This window comes from Moschus berezovskii, chromosome 13 (assembly GCF_049115385.1).
Source record: "Moschus berezovskii isolate FMDL1 chromosome 13, NW_MosBer_1.0, whole genome shotgun sequence".
NCBI lineage: Eukaryota > Metazoa > Chordata > Mammalia > Artiodactyla > Moschidae > Moschus > Moschus berezovskii.
Genome location: NC_142472.1, coordinates 33,870,567 through 33,893,408, shown reverse-complemented (window position 1 = coordinate 33,893,408; position 22,842 = coordinate 33,870,567). Strand labels below are relative to the sequence as shown.

The 22,842-nt window shown below is 39.6% G+C and overlaps 1 protein-coding gene across 2 annotated transcripts in view; it reads left to right on the top strand.

The window, feature by feature from the left end:
* Nucleotides 1–22,842, top strand: part of SLAIN1 (SLAIN family member 1) — a 55,006-nt gene that overhangs the window by 27,690 nt on the left and 4,474 nt on the right. Inside the window, exons 3-7 of one of the 2 annotated variants that reach the window (XM_088842667.1) lie at nucleotides 9,584–9,733; nucleotides 10,988–11,137; nucleotides 13,431–13,775; nucleotides 18,378–18,533; nucleotides 21,633–21,915. In XM_088842667.1, the coding sequence (XP_088698793.1) occupies nucleotides 9,584–9,733; nucleotides 10,988–11,137; nucleotides 13,431–13,775; nucleotides 18,378–18,533; nucleotides 21,633–21,915 (1,084 nt within the window). The remainder of the gene's footprint in view (nucleotides 1–9,583; nucleotides 9,734–10,987; nucleotides 11,138–13,430; nucleotides 13,776–18,377; nucleotides 18,534–21,632; nucleotides 21,916–22,842) is intronic. The other variant, XM_055426524.2, reaches the window with a different exon arrangement.

Sequence of the window (22,842 nt, the reverse complement as noted above, 5' to 3'; positions counted from 1 at the left end):
TGCAGTGCAGGAGACCTGGATTTGATCCCTGGGTGGGGAAGATCCTGTGGAGAAGGGAAAGGCTCCCCACTCCAGTATTCTTACCTGGAGAATTGCATGGATAGAGGAGACTGGTGGGCTGACAGTTCGTAGGATCATAAAGAGTCGGAGATGACTGAAGGACTAACACTTTCTTTTCAGTCTGTCCTTAGTATTGGTTGGGGGGAACCCACTATATTCAGACATGAGGTCATCTAGCCTGTTTCTTCATAGCCTCAGAATCTGTAACATCTCCCCTGTCTCATTACTGCTGTGTAGAACTTGCGAGTTGTTCTGGTCAGCTGTCATGACTTGCTCTCGTCTAAATTGAGAACAACTGTCTGCAGTCCACACGACAACATTGCATCACTGACAGAGCCTTAAGTCACTCTTGTCCCTTGTTCTTTGCGGGTTCCATTATTACTTTTCACATAGGCCCTCTTCTCACATTCTGTGGCCATCTTTACTGACCGTAAATTTGATGTAAGCCATAGCAATCAGACCTGGGGGAAAAATGACTTCTCCGCAAGGGAATTTTTAAACATGCCTTTGAAGTCTAGTTACTACTAAGTTTAGATTTGTTTTTAATCTCCCCTGTCAATTGCAGATGGAAAGTCTGATGATGATGATGACTTGTGAAGCTGTAGAGGTCACTCCAGCCCTGGATAACACTGAATTTGGTCCATGTGCACTTAAAGCTGGCAGCTTATCTTCAGTTCTGACCAGTGATTAAGTGGAACCAGCCCTCATTTCCCAGCTTGACTTGTAGACCATTGTTTTGGTTAGAGAAGACCTGAAAAGGACCCAGTAGTGGCTGCGAGAGAAGAGTGTTCAGCCTGTGGTCTTGGGACTGGTGAGGGTCTGAGAAGCAGCAAAGGCCTAATGCCTGAATTGTGATGATGAATCCTTTAACCAGCAACGTTAGTTTATGAAGTTCAGATTAAGAGTGATTATGAAACTGATCCTTACAGAATAAATGTTAAGTAATGCTCCTTTGTGGTGAAATTTTATAACTCGTATTCAACAAGTATTAAATGTTTATCTGCCAATCTTTGGGGATATACACCATCTTTTAGTTCCTTTCAAATCTAATATATTTTAAATCTTAATCCTAATGTTGAAATTCCTTTCTTGACTAGGTATTATTTATATGCTTAAATGAATTCTTTCATTAGATGTTTCTTAATGGTGGCAGTCATGTTTTTGTAAATTACTTATAAACTATTACACTTGAATATAATTAGAAGTTTAAATACTGAGTATCAGCATGCTCTGGGATCATAGGTATATATATTATATTTATGTATAAAACATACATCATAATTTTAAATCATTACATTTGTCATCATAGGTTGAATGAACTGAACTTGGCAGAAAAGATTCACATTAACCTAGTAGGTTTTTCTAGCTGAAATTGGAAGATAGACTTGGGTTTGAGGAGTAACTTACTCTGATTAGATAGCCTGTAAGAGTACACCAATTAAGGTCCTCATCGTCTAGTTCTGTAATCTTTCTGTGAATCCACTGGCACATGCAAGTGAGTTGAATCCTCTTTACTTTGTATTTGGGAAAGAGCACTAATGATCACCTATTTCAGAGTAGCAGTAGGACCTCCTAGATCCCGTATGCTTGTTTATCAGGCCATGGGGAAATTAATGCTCCTGGAGTCCACCAGGCAATAACAGTGGATCAGATGAGCCACAGGCCACATGTTACTACTCCAGGGGCCGGCACAGGTGGGAGCCGAGTCAGCAGTGCTTACATCCTGTTAACTTCAGTCCAGAAAACCTTTACCTCTGTCTGTGCAGTTAGTTTGTAATAGTGAACCTGTAAAATGCTCTATTTGCCCAGGGTTTTTAATTCCCATGTTTAAGCTTAGTCCAAACATCTGAGTGCATCTGTGTGCCAAGCATTTCTACAGACTGGATACACAAAGCTGTAATATGATCACCTAGGAAGTTTTTTCTGGGGAGGATGGTTTGTGAAAACAGAGCTCTTCCTGCCCCTGTGACTTGTGGGCTTGGATCAAAATGCTGTGGTCTGGATACAACTTCTTGCCAATACGAGAAGAGTTAATGTCGCCTGTCCTTCAGTGATCCTGGAGCCCCCTGTAACTGGTGTTAGTAAAGGGCCATGTAGTTGAATTCCTCAGTTTGGCTTGAAACTGAGGACTGCCTGTGTGCTAAGTCGTTTTAGTCGTGCCTGACTCTTTACAACCCTATGGACTGTAGCCCGCCAGGCTCCTCTGACTGTGGGGATTCTCCAGGCAGGAATGCTGGAGTGGGTTGCCATTCCCTCCTCCAGGGGATCATCCCAAACCAGAGATTGAACCCGCGACTGTTGCATCTCCTGCACTGGCAGGGAGGTTCTTTACCACTGTCTCCAACCCTGAGGGCTGCCTACCTGTTGTATAAAAGAGAGAATAAAATAGGAAAGATTTCGTGTGTGTTAATCTCTCCTTGCTTCCTTTCCCTCTGCCTTCCGGGACTCTGTGGGAAAGAACATCATTATTTAAGAGTCAGAGATTGGACTTAGGAGCCTGTGGTTTTGAAGAAACAGTATTTCTTAGAAAATGTGTCATTTGGGACATTTGTTTCCTCTGAGATAGTCTTTGGGTAAATAAGTGAGAGCTGTTGACCTATTCTGGTCAAGCTGTTGAAGGTTCAAATGGTAACCTGAACCCTGTATAAGAGACTGCAAAAGAGACATAGGCATTTAGAACAGTCTTTGGGACTCTGTGGGAGAGGGTGAAGGTGGAATGATTGGGGAGAATGGAATTGTAGCATGTATATTATCATAAGTGACCAGTCCAGGTTCGACGCATAAATTTTCCTCTGTTCATTTCTTTGCATTTGTGCTTTTTTAATAAAATTCTTTTTTAAATAAAAAAAAAAAAACAACATATGATTGAAAGGAATCTGAAAAAAAAATATATATATATACATATAGCTAAATCACTTAACTGTATACATGAAGCTAATATGACATTATGAATTAACCATACTTCAATATTTAAATGGTTAAAAAGAAATACAAAAGAAAGACAATAAAATATCTTTAGATGAAAAAAAAAAATAAGTACTTTGAGTTGGTAACAGCTGAGGAAAGATGAAGCCTGTGGACTGATTTAAATGAGCTATAATGTAAAAAGCGTATGCATCATTTTGAGAAGAGAGGCTGAACTGCCTAAGTATTAGGAAAAGTGGACCATTTCTGCATTCTTCCTTTCTTCCGCCTCGCTTCCAGGACATCTGCTCTCAGAATTTATAAAATGTCTTTGCCCTACCTTGCTGTCACTTTTCTGTAGTCTTCCTTAAAAAATGTTCTGCGGTTTGTGAATACATGCTGCAAACTTCTGTCTCACACTTGCCACAGCCCTGCCAGTTACCCTCCGATGACCACACCGTCTCTTCCAACGAGAACACAGGAACACAAGGATGCTGCACAGATTTGCTCCAGATCTGAGAACTAGCATCTGGCAAAATGGAGACTGGAACTCTGGTGTCCAATGTCTTTCAGTCTTTTGTTTGTCTTTACTACAACACGTCAGGAAAAAATGACAGTGAAGAAGCGTGCTATCGGCCATCATTGTTATATCTCAACCTCTGACATACCCTTGCAATAGAATATGAATCCTATGTATTTATCAGAGGGAATATTAAAAAACTGGTATGAGTATTAGTCCAAGGGTTGGCAAATTATGGCCATATCTGGCCTCCTACCTGTTTTTGTATGGCCTCTTTCACACTTTTAAATGGTTGAAAAAAATTAAAAGAATAGAATTTCATGACCCATATTTTCTGTTAAATTCAGCTGTTGGTATTTATAAAGTTTTGTTGGTGCATAGGCATAGTCACTCATGTGTGTTTTGTCTGTGGTTAACTTAATGCCATGATGGTAGAGTGGGCAGAGTTGAGTGGTTGCAGCACAGACTTAATGGTGGCAAAGCCTGAAATGTTTACTGCCTGGCCTTTACAGAAAATGTTTGCCAGTTCTTGTGTTGGCCTGTTGCAGTGATCTGACTTGTTGGCATTGACACATCCATCTAGCCCTTCCAGGCTCACAGCTAACTCCTCTTACTAAGATCTTACCCTGGATCTCTCAAATTCCCTAGTGGCAAATAACCTTCAGTTACTAGAGTTTTTATTTTTTCCCTTACTATTTATAACAAGTGGTCACTTTGACATTTCTATGAATAATACAACCACAACAGTTCAACTCTCTTAATCCAATAGGACGTAAATGCCCTTTAGAGAATCATGAAGAGGACACTTGCTAATGTCATGTGTTCTATTTAGGATTGCCTATTGAGATTAGTTTTCTTCCAGAGAGATGCTGTCCAGACTCACCTACGTAATAGCTTATACTTGTCCCAGGTCATTACTACTTCACAGATTCTTTAATCCAGCTTCTGCCTTCTCAGCATGTTTGTTGCCTTCTAATTTACAGAGAAGAGGCCACAAAACCCACCTTCATCTCCTGCCTCCTCTGCTGATTCTCCCTTTCCCATACTAAATGCTCTTTCCTTAAGCCTCTTCTCTTTTCCTTCCTTACAGTCTCCTTGGGTGCTTTCATTCATGCCTGTGGCTTCAGCTAACAGTTACTTGTTGATGTCCTCTGGTCTCTTTGTCTCTAGCCCTCTCTCCTGAATTCTGACTCTACTGGGCACCAGCATGTAGGCATGTCCTTGAATTCAGTTCACTTTTTCTTAAGCATGCTTATCTCATCTCTCCCATTTTAGTGGATGACATCTGTGTCTTAGAATCCATGGTGTTGGCTTTGCCTGCCTTCTTTCCTCTGCTTCCTGTATTCATTGAGTCACCAGGTATCTCCACTTTAGCTTAGATGTCACTTAACGTGTTCTCACCCTGTGTTCTGCTAATAATTTGGTACCAGCTCCACTGTGAAGCCTCCTAACCAGTCATCAGTCTCTACCCAATTAATGCATCATCTGTATGGCTATTTATGCCATCACAAAATAGCATAGCTGGTCATGACTTTCTCCTTTACAAAGTCAAAACACTAATTGAATATTAAAGCCAATACTATATACTAGTATTCCCCAACCGTTTTGGGACCAGGGACCAGTTTCCTGGAAGACAGTTTTTCCACAGACTGGAAGAGGGGGGATGGTTTCAGTTTGATTCAAGTGCCTTACCTTTATTGTGCACTTTATTTCTGTTATTATTACATCACTTCTGTCTCAGATCACCAGGCATTAGATCCTGGAGGTTGGGGAACCCTGCTGCATGTGACAGGACGTAAACGGATCTTCCCAACGTCTCTCGCCCTGTTTCTTCTCCACATTCCCTTTGCTTCTGTCCTAACATTGGCCATTCGCTGAATATGCATCTCTTGTTCATGTCTCCGTGGCTTTGCATGTGTGATGCAGTTGAGCAGTTACTGGGAAGTGCTCTTATAGGTATAGTTCTTCAACCAGTCTCAAGCTGGACTGACACGACTCACCTTTGTCTTCAGAGATACACTAAATTGTAGTTATAATAGGTTTAAGAAAGTTGGCAAAAAAATCGTTTAGATGTGAAGGTAGGAATGGTAGAATGGTTTGAAATAGGGGAATATTAGTGAAGCTGCCAAGATTTTAACCACATTCAACGCTTATGTGTTGGATATTGTATTAGGTACTCAATTGGCTCTGTCTATAGTGAGGAGAAAGTGTGAAAATGATGGTTTTCACAGTAGAGCGTTGCTTTATTTTAAACTTTTTCAGGTTGATGCATACTGTCCTTTTGAGGATTATCACTAGGATTGTCACATTAAATCAGTTATTCTTTTTATGTGAATTAAGCCATGCTGAATTCTTAGATTTTGATTATATGCATGGATATATATGTGTGTGTGTATATATATATGTATACACAACAAAAATTCAAATATTTACTATGAGTCTAAGCAAAGATGATCAGGATACGGAGTGTCATTGTTTCTGGAAAAATTTTTGTTAGGAATATTTAGAGTGGAAAATTTTAAATATTTACATTCTTTTTTAAACCTCTCCCATTACCTATCCTTTATGATTTTTCTTGACATTATCACCACTGGAGCATTTATCAAATTGATTTTTGCAGAGGGAGTCATACTTTGCTTAATGATGTATAAAAAATTGCTTCACAGTATAGTGTAATTTATTTTTTTAAGTTAGAAAACTTTGAAGGTGTACATAAAATAACTTGATAGGCCATTAGACACTCAAACTAGCTTCTCTCTAGGAAGATGAGAGATCCATCCGCAATTTAGTATTGATACTTTGTCACGTTTATTTCAATAGAAAATGCGTATTAGATAGAAGGTGGCAAAGTTGAAAGCTTAACCAATACCAACTGTATTCTTAACACGAAAGCTTTAGAAACTCTTTAGATGTGGGCAGTGGGGTACAGGACAGCGGATAAGGGTACGAGTGAGATGATCTAGTGCCTTCCAGATGTTGTGTTCGGTGAAAAACCACTGCACTACTTGAGAAAGGAAGAGAGCCACATGGCGGAAAGTTGAACTTAGGTATTTAGGGATGAACGACTTCAAGTCAAGACTTACCAAACAAGTCTGTTTAATCCACGTTGAAGAAGCCATTTACTTAAAACTCTGAAGTAGGAAGATAGGAAAGTCAGCCATTCAGAAGCGTATCACTCATTTTGGCCTTCATCAAAAAATTGTCTGGCTCCTTTCTTCAGTCACTTAGTCGTTCTGACTCTGCGGCCCCATGGACTGAAGCACACCAGGCTTTCCTGTCCATCACCAACTCCCAGAGCTCGCTCAGACTCAACGTCCATTGAGTTGGTGATGCCATCCAGCCATCTCATCGTCTGTCATCCCCTTCTCCTCCTGCCTTCAATCTTTCCCAACCTCCGGGTCTTTTCCAGTGAGTAAGTTCTTCGCATCAGGTGGCCGAAGTGTTGGAGCTTTTAGGACTGATCTCCTTTAGGTTTGACTGGTTTGATCTCCTTACGGTTCAAGGGGCCCTCAAGAGTCTTCTCCAACATCACAGTTCAAAAGCATCAATTCTTGGACACTCAGGTTTTTTTACAGTCCAACTCTCACATCCATACATAGATTCTTAGGGTCATTCTGATCATCATATCAAGCCTCTCAAATAATTTGGCATCCTTATATGCAGAAAATCCATTAAATTAATTAATTGGAAAAAGCAAAACTGCCTTATGAAAAGTTCTTTTGTTTGTTTTTAATCTATGAAAATGCTTCCCGTTAAAGTTGTTCCAGCTCTTCAGCTACAGAGTGGAGAATAACTAGGATGCAGTGGCTTCCACTCTGCTCCCCTCTCCTCCTCCACCACAACCTTGGGCACTAATACAACATCATTGTTTTGTTTGCTTGCCTCCGCAACAATTCTCCGTTTTCTTAAAATCCTCCATGCCAAGAGGACAATGCAGAGCTTTCTTTCTCGCAATAGATGCTAGTTGTGTTCTTAGTTGGGATCTTGCTGTCATAGCCACAATCACTGTGCCATTATGCTGGGTGGCTGGGTCACAGGAGTCATTGTGCACAGTAATGAATGCTGTTTCGTTGTGATGCATTGTCTCCTGCATCTGTGGGTGAGAACACGCAGTCACTGTAATCTGGTGAGTGATCAGACTGGTGTGACATAACATCATCTGTTAAGCAAGTGAGCAGTCCCAAAGAGCAGTTGGGTGTTTCTTTTTTCTTTTAGAATTGTTGATGAGAAACTTTGAAGGTATGGGACAAATTACATAGTGGATGTTGCATCTTAACTGCTGTTTCTCAGTGTGTCTGGGGCTCAGTTTACATATCTGGTGGTTTAGGGCCGGGAATACCAGCTCTGCACATCTCTGCTCTAGGAAGGTTGGGAAGGACTCCTTAACCCCCAGAGAATTGCGTGTTGGATAAGGGTCCTGACTGGTGTCAACCAGAAACGTGGCTTCCTGGCAGAGTCCAGTTCTTGAGAAGTGTGGATTCTGAAAACAGAATCGCTGAATGCAAATTCCTCAGCTAGTTCTTTCATCTACATAGGGAACAGGTACTTCTGTAGTTGTTCATATGGGATGTACTGTTTCTCAAGAATTCTTGCTGAAGTAACAGGAAGCATTTTGCTCTTGTAAATAACCTTGGTGATATTTTGCAAGGACCTCACCAGCCCTGGCATCGAAGCTCGTTAACCTTCTTGCCTGCTCACAGCCCACAGCTGCTTCCTTTCCACCCCACTGCCCCCCATTTTTGAACACTTTTCAGCTATTTGCTCATTAGCATCGCTCATTAAAAGTGTCCTGGGGAGTGCATTTCAGAGCAGTTCTTTTTATACATGTTTCTTCAAGTTTTGTCAAATTTCCAGCAAATATAACCAAGTTACTGCTCAAAGTGAAACTTAATCTAATTTATATTTTTTATTTCTTCCCTCCTATCCTGCTTTTAAATATACTAAGTATCCACTTAGTATACATCTAAGTGACTGCTTTTTAGAAAAGTGTGTTTTGACTAGCACAGGAATCTGTACTCCATGAAGACAGAGGGAGTGATTTTAGATGTGACTTAAGTTTTTTTTACAATTAGAGTGTTTTTATCATCCTAAGTTCCTGGGAATTTTGGATGCGGGAAATACGTTAATTAGGACATGTGAGATAATGTAGTTAGATCACCTGCCCATGAAGGTACATTCCCTTTTGTTCCTTGTTTGTTTGTTCAGCCGCTAAGTTGTGTCCGACTCTTTGCGACCCCATGGACTGTAGCCTGCCCAGCTTCTTTGTCCATGAGGTTTCCCAGGTAGGAATACTGGAGTGGGTTGCCATTTCCTTTCTTCCTTATTTTATAGTATTAATAATATGTGTAATCCTACCTTTAAAAGTTACGTAAATAACACGTTCAGTGCAGAAAATTTGGAAAATATTTTTTTTATGAATAAAAAAAATCCAACAGATTATCAATTATCTCTATGACTGCTATCTAAAATAACTATCAGTAAGTTTTGGTATATATACACCCTTGTGTTATTTTTATAGATCATTTTTCCATAAAATTTGTTTTGGCCTCAAGCCCATTCAGAAATGCGGTAGTCATTTTAAGTTTCTTCCATAATCCACGAACAAATTTTCATAAAAGTATTTTGATCAACATTTGTTAATATTAAATGAATTGAAAATAAACCTTAGGAAAAAAAATATAGGACCATTAACAGTTAATATTAAAAGAACTGTTTCTATAATTCTAAAGGTAAATTGCTTTGAGTTTTTCTTTTGATCTTAACATTTTATATTATTAAAACATTTAAGTTTTTTGTGCAGAAATAGAAAAACAGAAGACATTCATAATGAGGAAATGAAAGACAAATTTTCATTGTACTGACTGTGATCCAGGTGCTTCTGATTGATTTGTTCTTCATGGTGGTAGAAATAGGACCCTTATTCACAGATAGCCCATTTTTTACATATTTTTCCCTAAGATAAATGAGAGTCAGTTAAGAGTGAAAAGTTGCTTTGTCCCTCCATTTTTTTTTTTAACCTCTTCCCTTTCTCCCTCTGACCAGTCCATGTTTGCTTCTGTATAGCTAACTGCTGCTGTTTATTTTCTGCTTCTGTGACAGCCAGCCGATGGCGGAGTCTCTTCCCTTCAAATGTCTCACTGGCTTTTCCTTATAGTCCTGTGGCAAGACTCAGCCCTTATAGCAATGGCATTAATACTCCCAGCTTCTCTAAAACCTCAAATAAAGCAATACTAACACCTGAAAGAACAGGTAATATTTCAACTTCTTGATTAGCTGCTTACTTTGTGAATTGGTCACTAAACACAGCTTAAAAAATAATCCACCTTTCATTGAAAAGCTTGAGGGTAATCTTATCACGATGGGGAGTTTGCTGCACACTTACTTTGGGTATGAAAAAGGCTAGTATTAATTTATACTTTAATATCGTTAACCTGCTTTTCATTGTGTATAGCAGGCAGCTTTCCCTCCTTATCAAATGTATATATTACATATATGTATTTCCAAATGTGCTTTTAAAATTAAATGCCGAACAAAATAGAGGTATTTTGTGAACCAAAATCTTCATTGTGGTTGAAGATTATGGGACTTTTATATCTTGTTTAAGAACTTTCTGATCGCTTTTTAAGTCAGGGTTATGTAGAAAGAATAGTCATAGTAGCTTTTTATGTGATGGCCGTCTCAACATTTCCTTCATTGTTTGAGCACTGGTGTGATTCCATTCTTATAATTTTCTCTCTTGGGTCCTTTCTTCCTTGGTTGTCTTATCTCAAGTCACTACTTACTTTCATGAGTGACTCCTAGTCTCCTGGGAGGGCTCTCATCACAGATAGAGTGATAAAGATTTATGAAGGGTTTTGTATGTGACTTTGTGTGGACATGTGCCTTTTATGTGTGATATTCTTATCCATGTATGGCACTGCTGTTTGCACCTGTTTAAAAAAATGTACCAGATTAAAATTTATTTTAAAATATATAATCCATTATTACCAGTGACAAGCATGTCTGATTATTAATTGGAAGTGGACAGCATGTGCATCTTAATGCCTGTAGGTATATACTTGAGCTAATAGGATGCAGGTTTAGCATTATTGATTTTTCTTGTCTTGTGGTGGTAAAAAATAGACGTAACGTGAAGTCCACTGAAATCTACCTTCTTGACAGTTTTTTGTAGTGCATAGGAGAGAGTGGTTTTTTGAACTATGAAAACTCAATTTAAAAAAAACAAAATGAGTGGTTTTGTGTAAATGAATTGCAAACGTGAAAACATGCATGTCGTCTTGCCATTGTCTTGTCACGGTGGTGTGCTAGTCATTTTTTTTTGATAACTTATGAAAACAGAAAAATTACAGAGGAGTCTCTTTTTTTATATATATATCCATCAGCCACTCTGTGTCCTTTGATTGGAGAATGCCTTGATTTGCTGACTGTTGATGTATGAACTATAAAGCACATACAGATATCAGTTCTTTAGAGTTAATAACAAACATGTTTCTTTGTTTTTAGGTTACACATCCAGGGGCTCCCCTCTCAGTCCCCAGTCATCCATAGACAGTGAGCTGAGTACTTCCGAGCTGGAAGATGATTCTATCTCCATGGGATACAAGTTACAGGACCTCACAGATGTTCAGATCATGGCTCGTCTGCAAGAAGAAAGTATGTTCCTCTTTTTAAACTAGAAAATGTCTTAAACTAGAGGCTTCTACTTGAAATCTAAGATTTCAGGCATTTCTCCCCCAGGTAATGGGCAAACAGTTCTATTCTTTCTCTTATACCATCCTGCTCTCGAGGTGGAGCAATTAATTAAGTGCTTCTCAGTCTCATGACCATTGTAAAGTATTAAGATATACTCCAGCCAAAATACGTGGATGTAAAAACATTGCCAGTATAGCCACTGTGGAAACAGTTTGCCAGTTTCTTAGAGAAACTGCCATTTCTATAATGCTCAGCACATCGTATTCTTGGGCATTTATCCTAGAACGATGGAAAATTGTGTTCAAAAACACAAAAACATGTACATGAATGTTCATAGCAGCTTTATTTATAATAATAGATAAAAACCAGAATGATCTCTGATGTCCTTCAATAATAAGTGGTCAGTCAAGCTGGGGTACCTCCATACTGTGTAGTACTACTCAGCAAGAAAAAAAGAAGAAATTTTGATAGACGTACCATCTTGGGTGTATCTCCAGGGAATTATGCTGAGTGAAAAAGATGCCCCAGGTTGCATACTGAATAATTCCCTTTGGATAACATTTTGGAACGACCTTTTAGAAATGGATGGCATAGTAGTGGCTGTTGGGCTCAGGGACATGGTGTGGGCTCTCAGGAGGGAGGTGGGCATGGTTATAAGAGGGCAGCATGAGGGATTTGGGGAGCCTGTAGCATTTTTGACTGGTGGTAGGTATACCAGTCTGCAGGTGATAAAACTGTGTAGAATTTAATACTAACACATGTACATATATATAAATAATACTGGGAAATCGGGTTTGTATAACTGCCAGTATTTTAGTTGTCCTTTATTTTATGATTTTGCACAGTGATACCATCAAGGGAAAGTGGGCAAAGTGCACAGAAAAATCTCTATTATTCCCAAGAACTACGTGTGAGTGTGCAGTTATCTTAATAAAAATTCAACTAAAAATGCCTTCTCAGATGCAAACTTTTTAATATATATAGAGTGGATAAAGAACAAGAACCTGCTGTATAGCAGAGGGAACTGTCTCAGTATCCTGAGATGAACCGTAATGAAAAATAACGTATACATGCGTGTATAACTGAATCACTTTGCCATGCAGTAGAAATTAACAAAACATTGTAAGTTAACTATATTTCAGTAGAAAACGTAACATTTCTCAGGTAAGTATGGAAGAGGAGATAATTGGAAATGGGACAGTTTAGGGGGTAATAGGAAGTGGTTGTGCAATAAAGTTACAGCAAGTAACCTGAGAGTGAACGACTTCCATGGTATTAATGGTGTCAGAAAGCAAAAGAAGATGGAGATCGCAGAACTGGGCTAAGCTTATTTTGGGGTTAGCTTCTCAGGCCAACATAAATAGAAATAGCCAAGTAGCATTTGAGCAAAACTGTGTCCTGCTTTTAGAATTGAGCCAGGCTACTATGAGAAACACTGTATTGCTTGTACAGGATTAAATAAGATAATATTTTGAGAGAAAAAGTGATTATTTTATATTTTGTAACAGTAAACTGACAGTAACTCTTTCTAAAAAATAGGTAGCTGAGAGATGAGATGTCAGCCTCAGAAGTTAAGTAATCAGGCACAGACCACTTTAAAAAAAGTTGTGAGTTGGCAGTGAGATAAATAAGTAGAGACTTGCAGGTTGACTATTTTTAGATGACTGTCATTGAGGATGACCCCAAACTACTGAAGTTTTGAAGTGTCAGCATGCTTTGAAAAAGGTAACCTTAGTAACAAAAAGAACAAGAGAAGTGACCTTGTTGAGAAAATATTGTGCCTTAGGTTTTGGGCTTTCCTTTGAATTTGAAAGCTGGGGTGGGGAGCAGAAGGAGTTCCTACCTGGGCAGAGAGTTGATTCTTTGAATTGTCTTAACTCACAGTTAACTGCTCCTAATGATGATGAATAGGTTTTCCTGAGCACCCTTCCTAAGCATCTCTCCAGATTTCATCAGGAATTGCTTAGGGATATTGATGGACACTGATTGATGAACTGGAGCCATGTATTTATTCATCCCTGGAATTAGGGCATTTTTCCCCCTAAATCAGGGTAGTCTAGTATTAGCTGTCTGTCTGGTAGGTAAATGTGTCTATTTTCCTGGGTTTTAATAAACTAAGAGCAAGACAGTGGGTCTCCATTTGAATCATGGGCTTGGCATGAATTTCCCTGCAATATTTGATGAACTTGAACTCAATAATGAAGCCAAACTGAAATGCCTCCTAAGGTCAGAGTATTTCCTGTTGTTCTTACAGGTCTCAGGCAAGATTATGCTTCTACTTCAGCATCCGTGTCGAGACACAGTTCCAGTGTGTCACTGAATTCAGGAAAAAAAGGGACATGTAGTGATCAAGAATATGATCGATTCAGCCTGGAGGACGAGGAGGAATTTGATCATTTGCCACCACCTCAGCCCCGTCTTCCAAGGTGTTCCCCTTTCCAAAGAGGAATACCCCATTCACAGACTTTCTCCAGCATTCGGGAGTGCAGGAGGAGCCCCAGTTCCCAGTATTTTCCTTCGAATAATTACCAGCAGCAACAGTATTATTCACCTCAAGTCCAGACTCCAGATCAGCAGCCAAATAGGACCAACGGAGGAGGTAGGTTGTATGCTGCTTTGGTATCTGATATGCTTAGATCTTTCCTATGTGGCCAAGAAATGGGTTTTAAAGGTCAGTGTAAATAATGGGTAAATGTTTCCAAGATGAACTTAAGTGCAGCTTCAAGACCTTACCAGTTCAGTTGGTGTATGCTTAAGTCTCTAATTGATCAGCTTCTGATTACGTGTCCCATACTTAGAGATTTATAGCTTCAAGAAAACCTCTGTGATGTAATAGATGGAGTCAGAAATGGGAAGCATCTTTATGTTGCGCCTGGTACAAGTATACTGCCACAGGGCTGTGGGAGTTGAGGGGCTCATGGAAGAGCTTCATAGAGTTGGAGGCACAGAGCTGCACCCTCCCTTGTCTTTCTTGAAACCCTGCATCTCTCCCTGCCTGCCTCTGGCTCAGAGCAATGGATGGTGAGCCTGGACGATGGAGCTTGGCGAGGATTCTGCTTGTGACTGTGGAGACCCTAGGGGATGTTAGGGTGTGCCTTTCCCCTTACTTCTTGACATCTAGAGTTAAGGTCTGCACAGCAGTGCGGATATGGAGGCTGAGGTTGTGTGTGGTAACAGCAAGGTGATGTGTCCTGATGTCAACATAGAGGGTTGGAATATATGTTATTCTCTTTTGCATTTTTCTTTTTCTACTTCCCTCTTCATCATTTATCTTCCTTCCCCACTCCCAGGAGTTATAGATCATGACTTCCAAGAACTATAATGGAGAATAATCATGTGATATTTTAGCCTGGTATGTTTTTACAATAATGATCAGTCCAACCTCACACACAAATCCTGTAGCGTATGGAGAAACAAATCATATTTATAAACTAATATTTTTGAATTATTATATAGCACCATTTCTCACCCCTGGGCCCAGAAATGATCATTTAAGCAAGTTATTTAAAAATATTGCAAGGGAAGATACAAATTATACTAGCCATCAGCTGCCAGCATGTACTAAGTTTTTACTTTCTCTTTCTCTGTACTTGTAATTATTCATGCTAACTGAGAGATCGTTTGAACATATTTAAGGTTTAATAGTTAAAACTTATCTTTGTTTAATACTTTCAGATTTAAAATCTAAAAGAAATCTGTAGCAGATAAAGTGACTGCCACTGATGACCAATTTATTAAAGGTCATAATATCACAGACAGTAACTCCCAGATCATTAAAACTACGGGACACGGCACCCAGAGTTGTTCCCATGAAGGGTTTGTTTTTTTTTTTTTTTGGTCACATCCTGCCTGTCCAGCAGATGCTCCCTCTGCATCTTGATTAGTATTGTCAGTGGGATCACTGTTCCCCTTTAGAAAAGTGGTGTTAACTTACATTCAACACCATTATGAAAAGGATTAGGTTTACCTAAACCTGTGTTACGATGGTTCATATTAGGAAAATGGAAACATAGCCTAGTGTCTGACTGTGGTAGTTTTGTTTCTCTAAAAGATCTGGTCTCCACATGCAAAGGAAATGAAAGATAACAGCAGTTCTCTGGATTGAATTTCTGGCTAATCAACTTGATGGCTGAGCACACAAGCTCTGAAGGCTGGTAGATGCTGAGTTGCCAGCCTGGCCTACCACTTACACCTTTCCCTGTCTTCCCATGGCTCTGAGTTTTCATTCATTTGGTTACAAAATGTAGACAAATAACATCCCTTTCTTAGAAAACTCAGATACAGTTGGACATCAAGTCATCTGGTATACATTCTCCTTCATTTAATATGTAATCCTTTAACCTAAGTTTGTTATAAGGAATCAATGAAATGACGACTGTTTGGCCTGAAACAAAAATTGCTGAAAAAGTTAAAAGAGCTAAAAAGTAAAGGTTGTAGCCTCATCTCCACTGTTTTTTTCAACTTTTACTAATATGGCTCAGATATCTGAACCTTCATTTGTTACCACAGTATTATTTAAACAAAATTTTAGAATAAGAGTTGTAACTTGGAAACTAATCTGTCAATTATTTTTCTAAATTATTAAAATAATATAGATGGAAGAAAATAATTATTATAATACTGATCTAATTTAATTAAAAATACAACAGAAATGTGTGTTAATACTTAACTATTTCCATAGCTCCTACACTGCCTGGGTTCAAAAGGGATGGCTCTTCAAAGTCCTTGGAATATTTCTGGGGCTCATGGGATTAAAAGAAGCACACAGTAGTCCCTCCTTACCTGTGACTTTGGTTACCCATGGTCATCTGCAGTCTGAAAATGTTAAATGGGAAACTCCAGAAATACACAGTTGTAAGTTTTAAAGTGCGCGTTGTCCTGAGTACTATGAGGAGATCTTGTGCCTTCCTGCTGTGTCCCAGTTGGGACATGAGTCCTCCCTTTGTCAGGTGTATCCAGGCTCCATATACTACCTGCCTGTCAGTACCTGTGTAGGAAAAACATCCTATATATAAGGTTCAGTGTGTGTGTTAGTCAGTCAGTTATGTCTGACTCTTTGCGACTCCATGACTGTAGTCTGCCAGGCTCCTCTGTCCATGGGATTCTCTAGGCAAGAATACTGGAGTGGGTTGCCATTCTCTTCTCCAGGGGATCTTCCCAACCCAGGGATTGAATCTGGGTCCCTCGCACTGCAGGCATATACTTTACCATCTGAGCCACCAGGGAAGCTTTATAAAGTTCAGTACTATGTATTGATGGATTCAGGCATTCCCGAGGGTCTTGAAACGTATCACCTGCTGATAAGAAAGGGAGGGACTACTGTATTTGGAGTAGTTTGCTAGGTATGATAAGTGATTAAATCTTACAGAACATTTGCTAACTGTGATTTTTAGGATTTGGCAGGGGAGGAGGGTGATCAGTGACATGGTGGTGTTAGCCTGAGGACCTGTATTGACGGGAAGGCTAGATTTAGACGTTTGGTGGGTTAACTGGCTGCTGCCTTTATTTCTTAATGGATCCCTAAAGATGGATAATAGAAGAAAAGATTGAGAAACAATGGTCTAGACTATAACCCCACTGAGAGTTGGAAACTCGCCTGTCTAACACACTGTATACCATGAGTGAGTGAAAGTTGCTCAGTCATGTCTGACTCTTTGCGACCCCATGCACTATACAGTCCTTGAAATTTTCCAGGTCAGAATGGGCAGTGGGTAGCCGTTCCTTTCTCCAGGGGCTGGTCACAACCCAGGGATTGAACCAGGTCTCCCACATTGCAAGCACATTCTTTACCAGATGAACGGTAAGGGAAGGCCACTGTATAGCATAAATATGCGTTCATTCATTCATTCTATAAAGTGAGGAGTGGTGTCCGAGAGGAAGACCAGCATGCTCACGGATGCAGGAGCATGTGAAGTATTTGGAAACTGTGGTACGCTCTGGTTGGCTAGCAGGCTGTGAGGCAGGAGCAGCAGGAGGTGAGGGTGGAGAGGTCTGCAGGCACCACACCTTGAAAGGGTCTTTGCTCAGCCCAGGAGCTTGGGCTTTCAGAGGAAGGGGAAGGGGAGTGATTGGAGGGTTTTAGGAAGTGGCTGGAAGTCACCAGCTATATGGAAGGTGGGGAGGAGCAGACAGGGTGCACAGAAACCCATTAAGAGGATTTTGTGAAAATGTGGATGACAGATAATGAGGTCTGTGCTGGGGTGGGAAAGGGAGATGTGTTAAATATTTACGAGGCAGAATTGACAGGACTTGGAGTTGAGGAGGAAGAAGGGAGGTGAAACTTGGAAGATAACACCCTTTTTAGATTAGATGACTTCAGGGATCTAAGTGATGTAGATGGAGCTGTGTTTGTGTGAAGGAGAGAAAAAGGAATCAGGTTTGTCCTTGAATGGGTTTTTGCTGAGTATTCAAATATATCTGTTTTCTTAGCTTGAATGACCCGATATATATACATTAGTTTGGTGGGCATGGTATTAATAAAGAAAACTGTCTCCATTGTAGAGCTACAGTCTCATGTGTGCATACCTGCTAAGTTGCTTCGTGGCTGAATTAAAATTCACCAAGGTCTGTGCGTGGCTTACTCTCTGCTGCCTCTTGGTGGTAGAAGGTGTATTCAGCAAGAAAAAGAAAGGAAAGTGTTTGAAGTCTCCAAAGGTTTGGTGGCATACTCATGACCCTTAAAACTTTCCAGAAGTGATCACGTTGATGTGATGAGTGGCTATCTCAAAACATCTCAAGTTAGAATTTTAAGAATTTCTTCCTTTTCGATGTTCTAGCAAAAGCTTCAGTAATCGTTGGTTTGACACCTCGAGGTGTTTTTTTTTTTTTTCTTTTTTAACTAACGTAACAATTTCTAGGGTTTTTTTTTTTTTAATGTTAATGGCTGTAAGATTATTGTCTTAACCTCATTTCAGTATAATTTTATCTGACAACAGACAGCAATTGACTAGCTAATCCCTCCCTTTTTTATAAAACAAATGCTTTCCATTAGCAATTTGTTTGGTGAAGCCTTTCTGAAGATATTAAGTGTCTCCCTATACACGGGGTAATCAGTTACCTTCTTAGAGTTCGTAGCACATATGATAATTTGTTTCTTATTGAACAAAATATGATTTCTGTTTGTATTTACTTTTGAAGTCTAGTGTCTTAATCAGCATAAAAGTAGTGATTTTTTTTTTAACACAATAAAATACTTTTCTAGACAAGCTCCGAAGAAGTATGCCTAACCTAGCTCGGATGCCAAGTACCACCGCTGTTAGTAGCAATGGGAGTTCTCCAGTCACCGTGCGGAATAGTCAGAGTTTTGACTCAAGCTTGCATGGAGCTGCAAATGGAATTTCAAGAATACAGTCTTGTAGTAAGTATGACAGATTTTTTGGTAATTTTTAATTAGTTGTGACACCATTAGGAAAATATCTTACTGTTTCATTTTTCTTTCTCTGAACACTACAGGAAACTTTTCTCCTTGTGACTTTTATTTTGTATTTCACCATTAAGTAGTATTTTCACTGGTGCCCATTAATAATTAGCAAATTATGTGTCAGCCTTTATACCGAAGGATGGAAGTAGAAGTCCTAAATGGTGATTGCTCTCTCTACTCAACATACAACAATGTTTTCTGTGCCGTCCTGCCACTTTCTGGCTGTGCACGTGATATGTTTACTCAGAGGAAAGCACAGCTGTTCTGTCCAGCTCTTACTGTGGTCTTGTTCTGCATCAGTCCCTAGCTTTCCCGGGGCAAATGAAGTTCTGTTTCAGTGTGACTGAAGAGTGGGATCTACCTACTTCATGGCAGTTTGCCCACAGTCTGTCTTTCTTTGTATGTTTTACCCGGTGATGAGGAGCCTGGTGAGAGTACAGTGTTTTTGTGTTCTCACTTTGTGTGGGGATGTCTTGGCTCCAGGTTCCCCGCCCCCCTACTCATGCTGCCTGTATGGGTAGTCAGGGTTAAGTCCAAGACTGACCCCTGAGAGGCAGATTTAAGGACACAGGCCTAGTATTGATATGCCCAGACCTGGAAGACCAATTGTGTGGCCAGGCGCCGTCAAGCAGATGTCTAAAGTTTCCACCCAGCAGACTCCTTGGTGCCCTTGATAGACTCCCCCAGGTACCTCCAAGACATGTTGAGAATGGGTCAGGTTTGTGGTTGCTACTGTGTCGTTCAGTGTGTCACACTTTTCTGTCATTATGTTTATCTTCCATACTAGCTTACTGGCTTTCCCTGGGCGTGGACCATAGTTCATCTGATATTCTGTCCCCAGCACCTGTCTCGCTCCTGGGCATATTGAGCTCTCAGGAGATGTTTGAACGAATGTATAGATGAACGCTGTAGGGCTGGATCTTAGGGCTTCATCTGTTAATATTTGAATTAAAGGCTTGTGTAAAGACACAGAAGATAGCCTAGGAACTAATGGTGGGAAACTGAGGACTGCTTTCTAATTTTTTTGTCAGGAGGTTAGGACAGATGGCCAAATACATCATGATGAAATTTGACTGAGATAGAAGTTCTGTGCTTGAGTATAAAAGTCAACAGTATAAACATAGAAGGGGAAAATACAGCGGTGACAGTAGCAAATAGGATAATGAACAGGAGTTTTTGTGAACTCTAATTCTGTGTGGATCAGTAGCACAGTTTGAGTTCCGGAAAAATGTACGTAACCCAAAATAGAACATACCCTACAAACAATGGAAACTCTTGATGGAAGTCCTGAAAAAATGATGAGGGCATGTCAAAACGATAATAGGAAACAACTTGATGAAACTCCCAGAGACCAAACCTGTGACAGACTGAGCCACAGAATAAATAATTCTATTAAAAGATTATAACCCATAGATTAAATAATCATAGGTGCGTGCTTAATTGAATAAATCAATGGAGAAGAGGGGAAATTCTTCTTTACAGAAGAATTGCAATTAGTAAACATAAAGAAATGAGGAAAATAGAAAAATCATTGTGTCTAACTCAAGCATAATAATGAGAGAAAACTAAAGAACTTGAGTGTTAACGTGTTAGAGGAGATCAGTCATGAGCTTGTTTCAGATCTCAGGACTGTTCTCATTGACTTTCATCCCTAAGCGAATATCCTTTATACACCATGCGTGTATATAAACATCATGTGTGTATATAAACATCATGTGTGTGTATCATGAAGAGCTAGCTCTGGACTGGTGTGCCTTCTGGAGTGAACACAGTGAACAGAGAAAGCTGGAGAGGTAGCGTGATACAGAAGGAAGACACTAGGTTTACAGTCAGCAGCTGGGAGTCCTGGGTCTTTTCTTAGTCATAAGTTCATGGGAAACTATGTATCCTTTCTGATCCTTGTTTTCTCATTTGTAAAATTAGGATTGTGTCTATTAATATTGACTAGTTTTTATTATTTCTTTATAAACTCAATGTAGTTATCTATCTTGTGTGTAGGAGAGTTAATGGGACTAATAGGACTGCCTTCCTGAAATAACTCTTCTGGAGTTTCATTTCAAATGATATACTTTTTGAAATTTCATTTAATCTGTAGATAAATGTTAGAATTGGTATCTTAACAATATTAGTTTTCTAATTCATTAACATGGAATATTCTCTCATTTACTTAGATCTTCTTATCTGTCAAAGTTTTGTAACTTCCTGTATAGAGGTTTAATACAGCTATAGTTAGTTTATTCCTAAGTATTTTATCTTAAAAATGCTTTTATAAGTAGTATTTTTTTTCAAATTTAATTTCACTGATAATTTAGAAATACAACTGATTTTTTTCTATTTTGATGCTCTGTTCGGCAGCTTTGCTAGCTTCATTTATCCTAATAGTTATAAATTTGGAATATACTTGTAATATAATACATCTGAACACCAACGCATATTCAAGAATGTTCATAAAACCCCAGACTTAGAAGTAACCAAGCTTGCATCATCAGGAGAATGGATTTTAACATACATTCTGTGGAATACCACACAGCAATGCAAATATATGGATAAATCTTAAAAACATAATGTTGAGTCAAAGAAGCCAGTCATGGAAGAGAACATACTCTGTAATTCCATTTACATGAAGATAAGAATAGTAATAACAAATCTGTGGTGATAAAAGTGAAGATAACAGTCACTTGGGGGGCGTGTTGACTGGAAGAGGTTATGTGAGAAACTGCTGAAGTGCCAGCAGTGTTTGCTGTCTTGATGGTTACATGAGTGTGTTCATGTCACAATTTCACTTTGCTCTAGGCTTAACGTTTGGGTGCCTTTAGCCTGGCGTGCTACAGTCCATGGGGTTGCAAAGAGTTGGATTAGCACAACTTAGCTGCTAAACCATAACACTTTATGTATATTGTGTTTCAGAAGAAACTGGGCCCAGGATGTAGATACCTTTATATGTACATTTAAAACCCTTTCAGACAGCATCAGCATCTTTGAACATGACACATGTGCAGACAGTGGTAAACGTGCACATGTTCTTTTTCCTCCTAGTTCCGTCCCCAGGACAGCTCCAGCACAGGATCCATAGCGTGGGACATTTCCCAGCATCAGTGCGGCAGCCTCTTAAAGCCACGGCCTACGTGAGCCCAACCGTCCAGGGCAGCAGTAACGCGCCCTTATCCAACAGCTTACAGTTATACTCCAACACGGGGATCCCCACCCCCACCAAAGCTGCAGCTTCTGGCATCATGGGCCGCAGTGCACTTCCAAGACCTTCACTGGCAATAAATGGGAGTAACCTGCCTCGAAGCAAAATTGCACAGCCTGTCAGAAGGTGAGAGCCTTGGTCCATTCTTCCTTGTAGCCCTGTTCATGGTCTGGAGTTAGAAACCACTCCAGGCACCACCCTGACGTTTCCTCTGTCTAACCCTGGTCGCTTACTTTTCCCCTTGTGGCCTGGTGACCACTGGTGACCTCCTGCCTCTGGATTCAATATTTTTCAATCTTTTTTTTTTTTTTTTTAAATCAGAATGGGCACAAATGATAGGCATGTATACAACACACCCTCCTCCCACAGTCATGATTTAAAATGCATCTTAGTGATATTTAGTTGGGGCTTTATTAGCTTATGTTGGGAACTTTGGTATGTTCCAGGTAGAATTTTTTAAATTCCAGATTGCTTGCTGGGCACATGTTCAGTGAGCTCACGGTCATGTTGTGCCCTTTCTGAAGTGGATCTGCTGGAGTGTTTTATGGTTGAAAAACAATTCCATAAAAGTGAGTTGACAAATTAGTTGATGCGACAATGGAGGCAGTAAATACATACAACTCTTACAGGAAATTAGTATTTGAGGGAGGAGAGGAAGGGGGAACCACGGTGACAGTTTGCAAAGGTTGTGGGAACAAGAAATTTTTCTCTATTCATTAGATATGTATAGTTTTTATTTTGTGATGCATAATAGGTGCTCAGATCAAAAGCACATTCAGAAACTATTGCAAAACAAAAATAAATAATCTTACTATCCATATAAAAATCACTTGTGTGCATGTTAGTTCAATGCAGAGCTGTGTTTCATTCATGACTGAATAGAATCATATTGTTTGATGCATATGTGTTAACTGTGGACAGTACATTTATCCTTAGATGTCTGTCTTCAAACTAATCTCCTGGAAAGGCTGTCATTATCAGATAGAGGGTCTGGTTCCCCAAACTTAGGCAAACATTGGTTTTAACACTTTATAAAAATTCACTGCCAACATA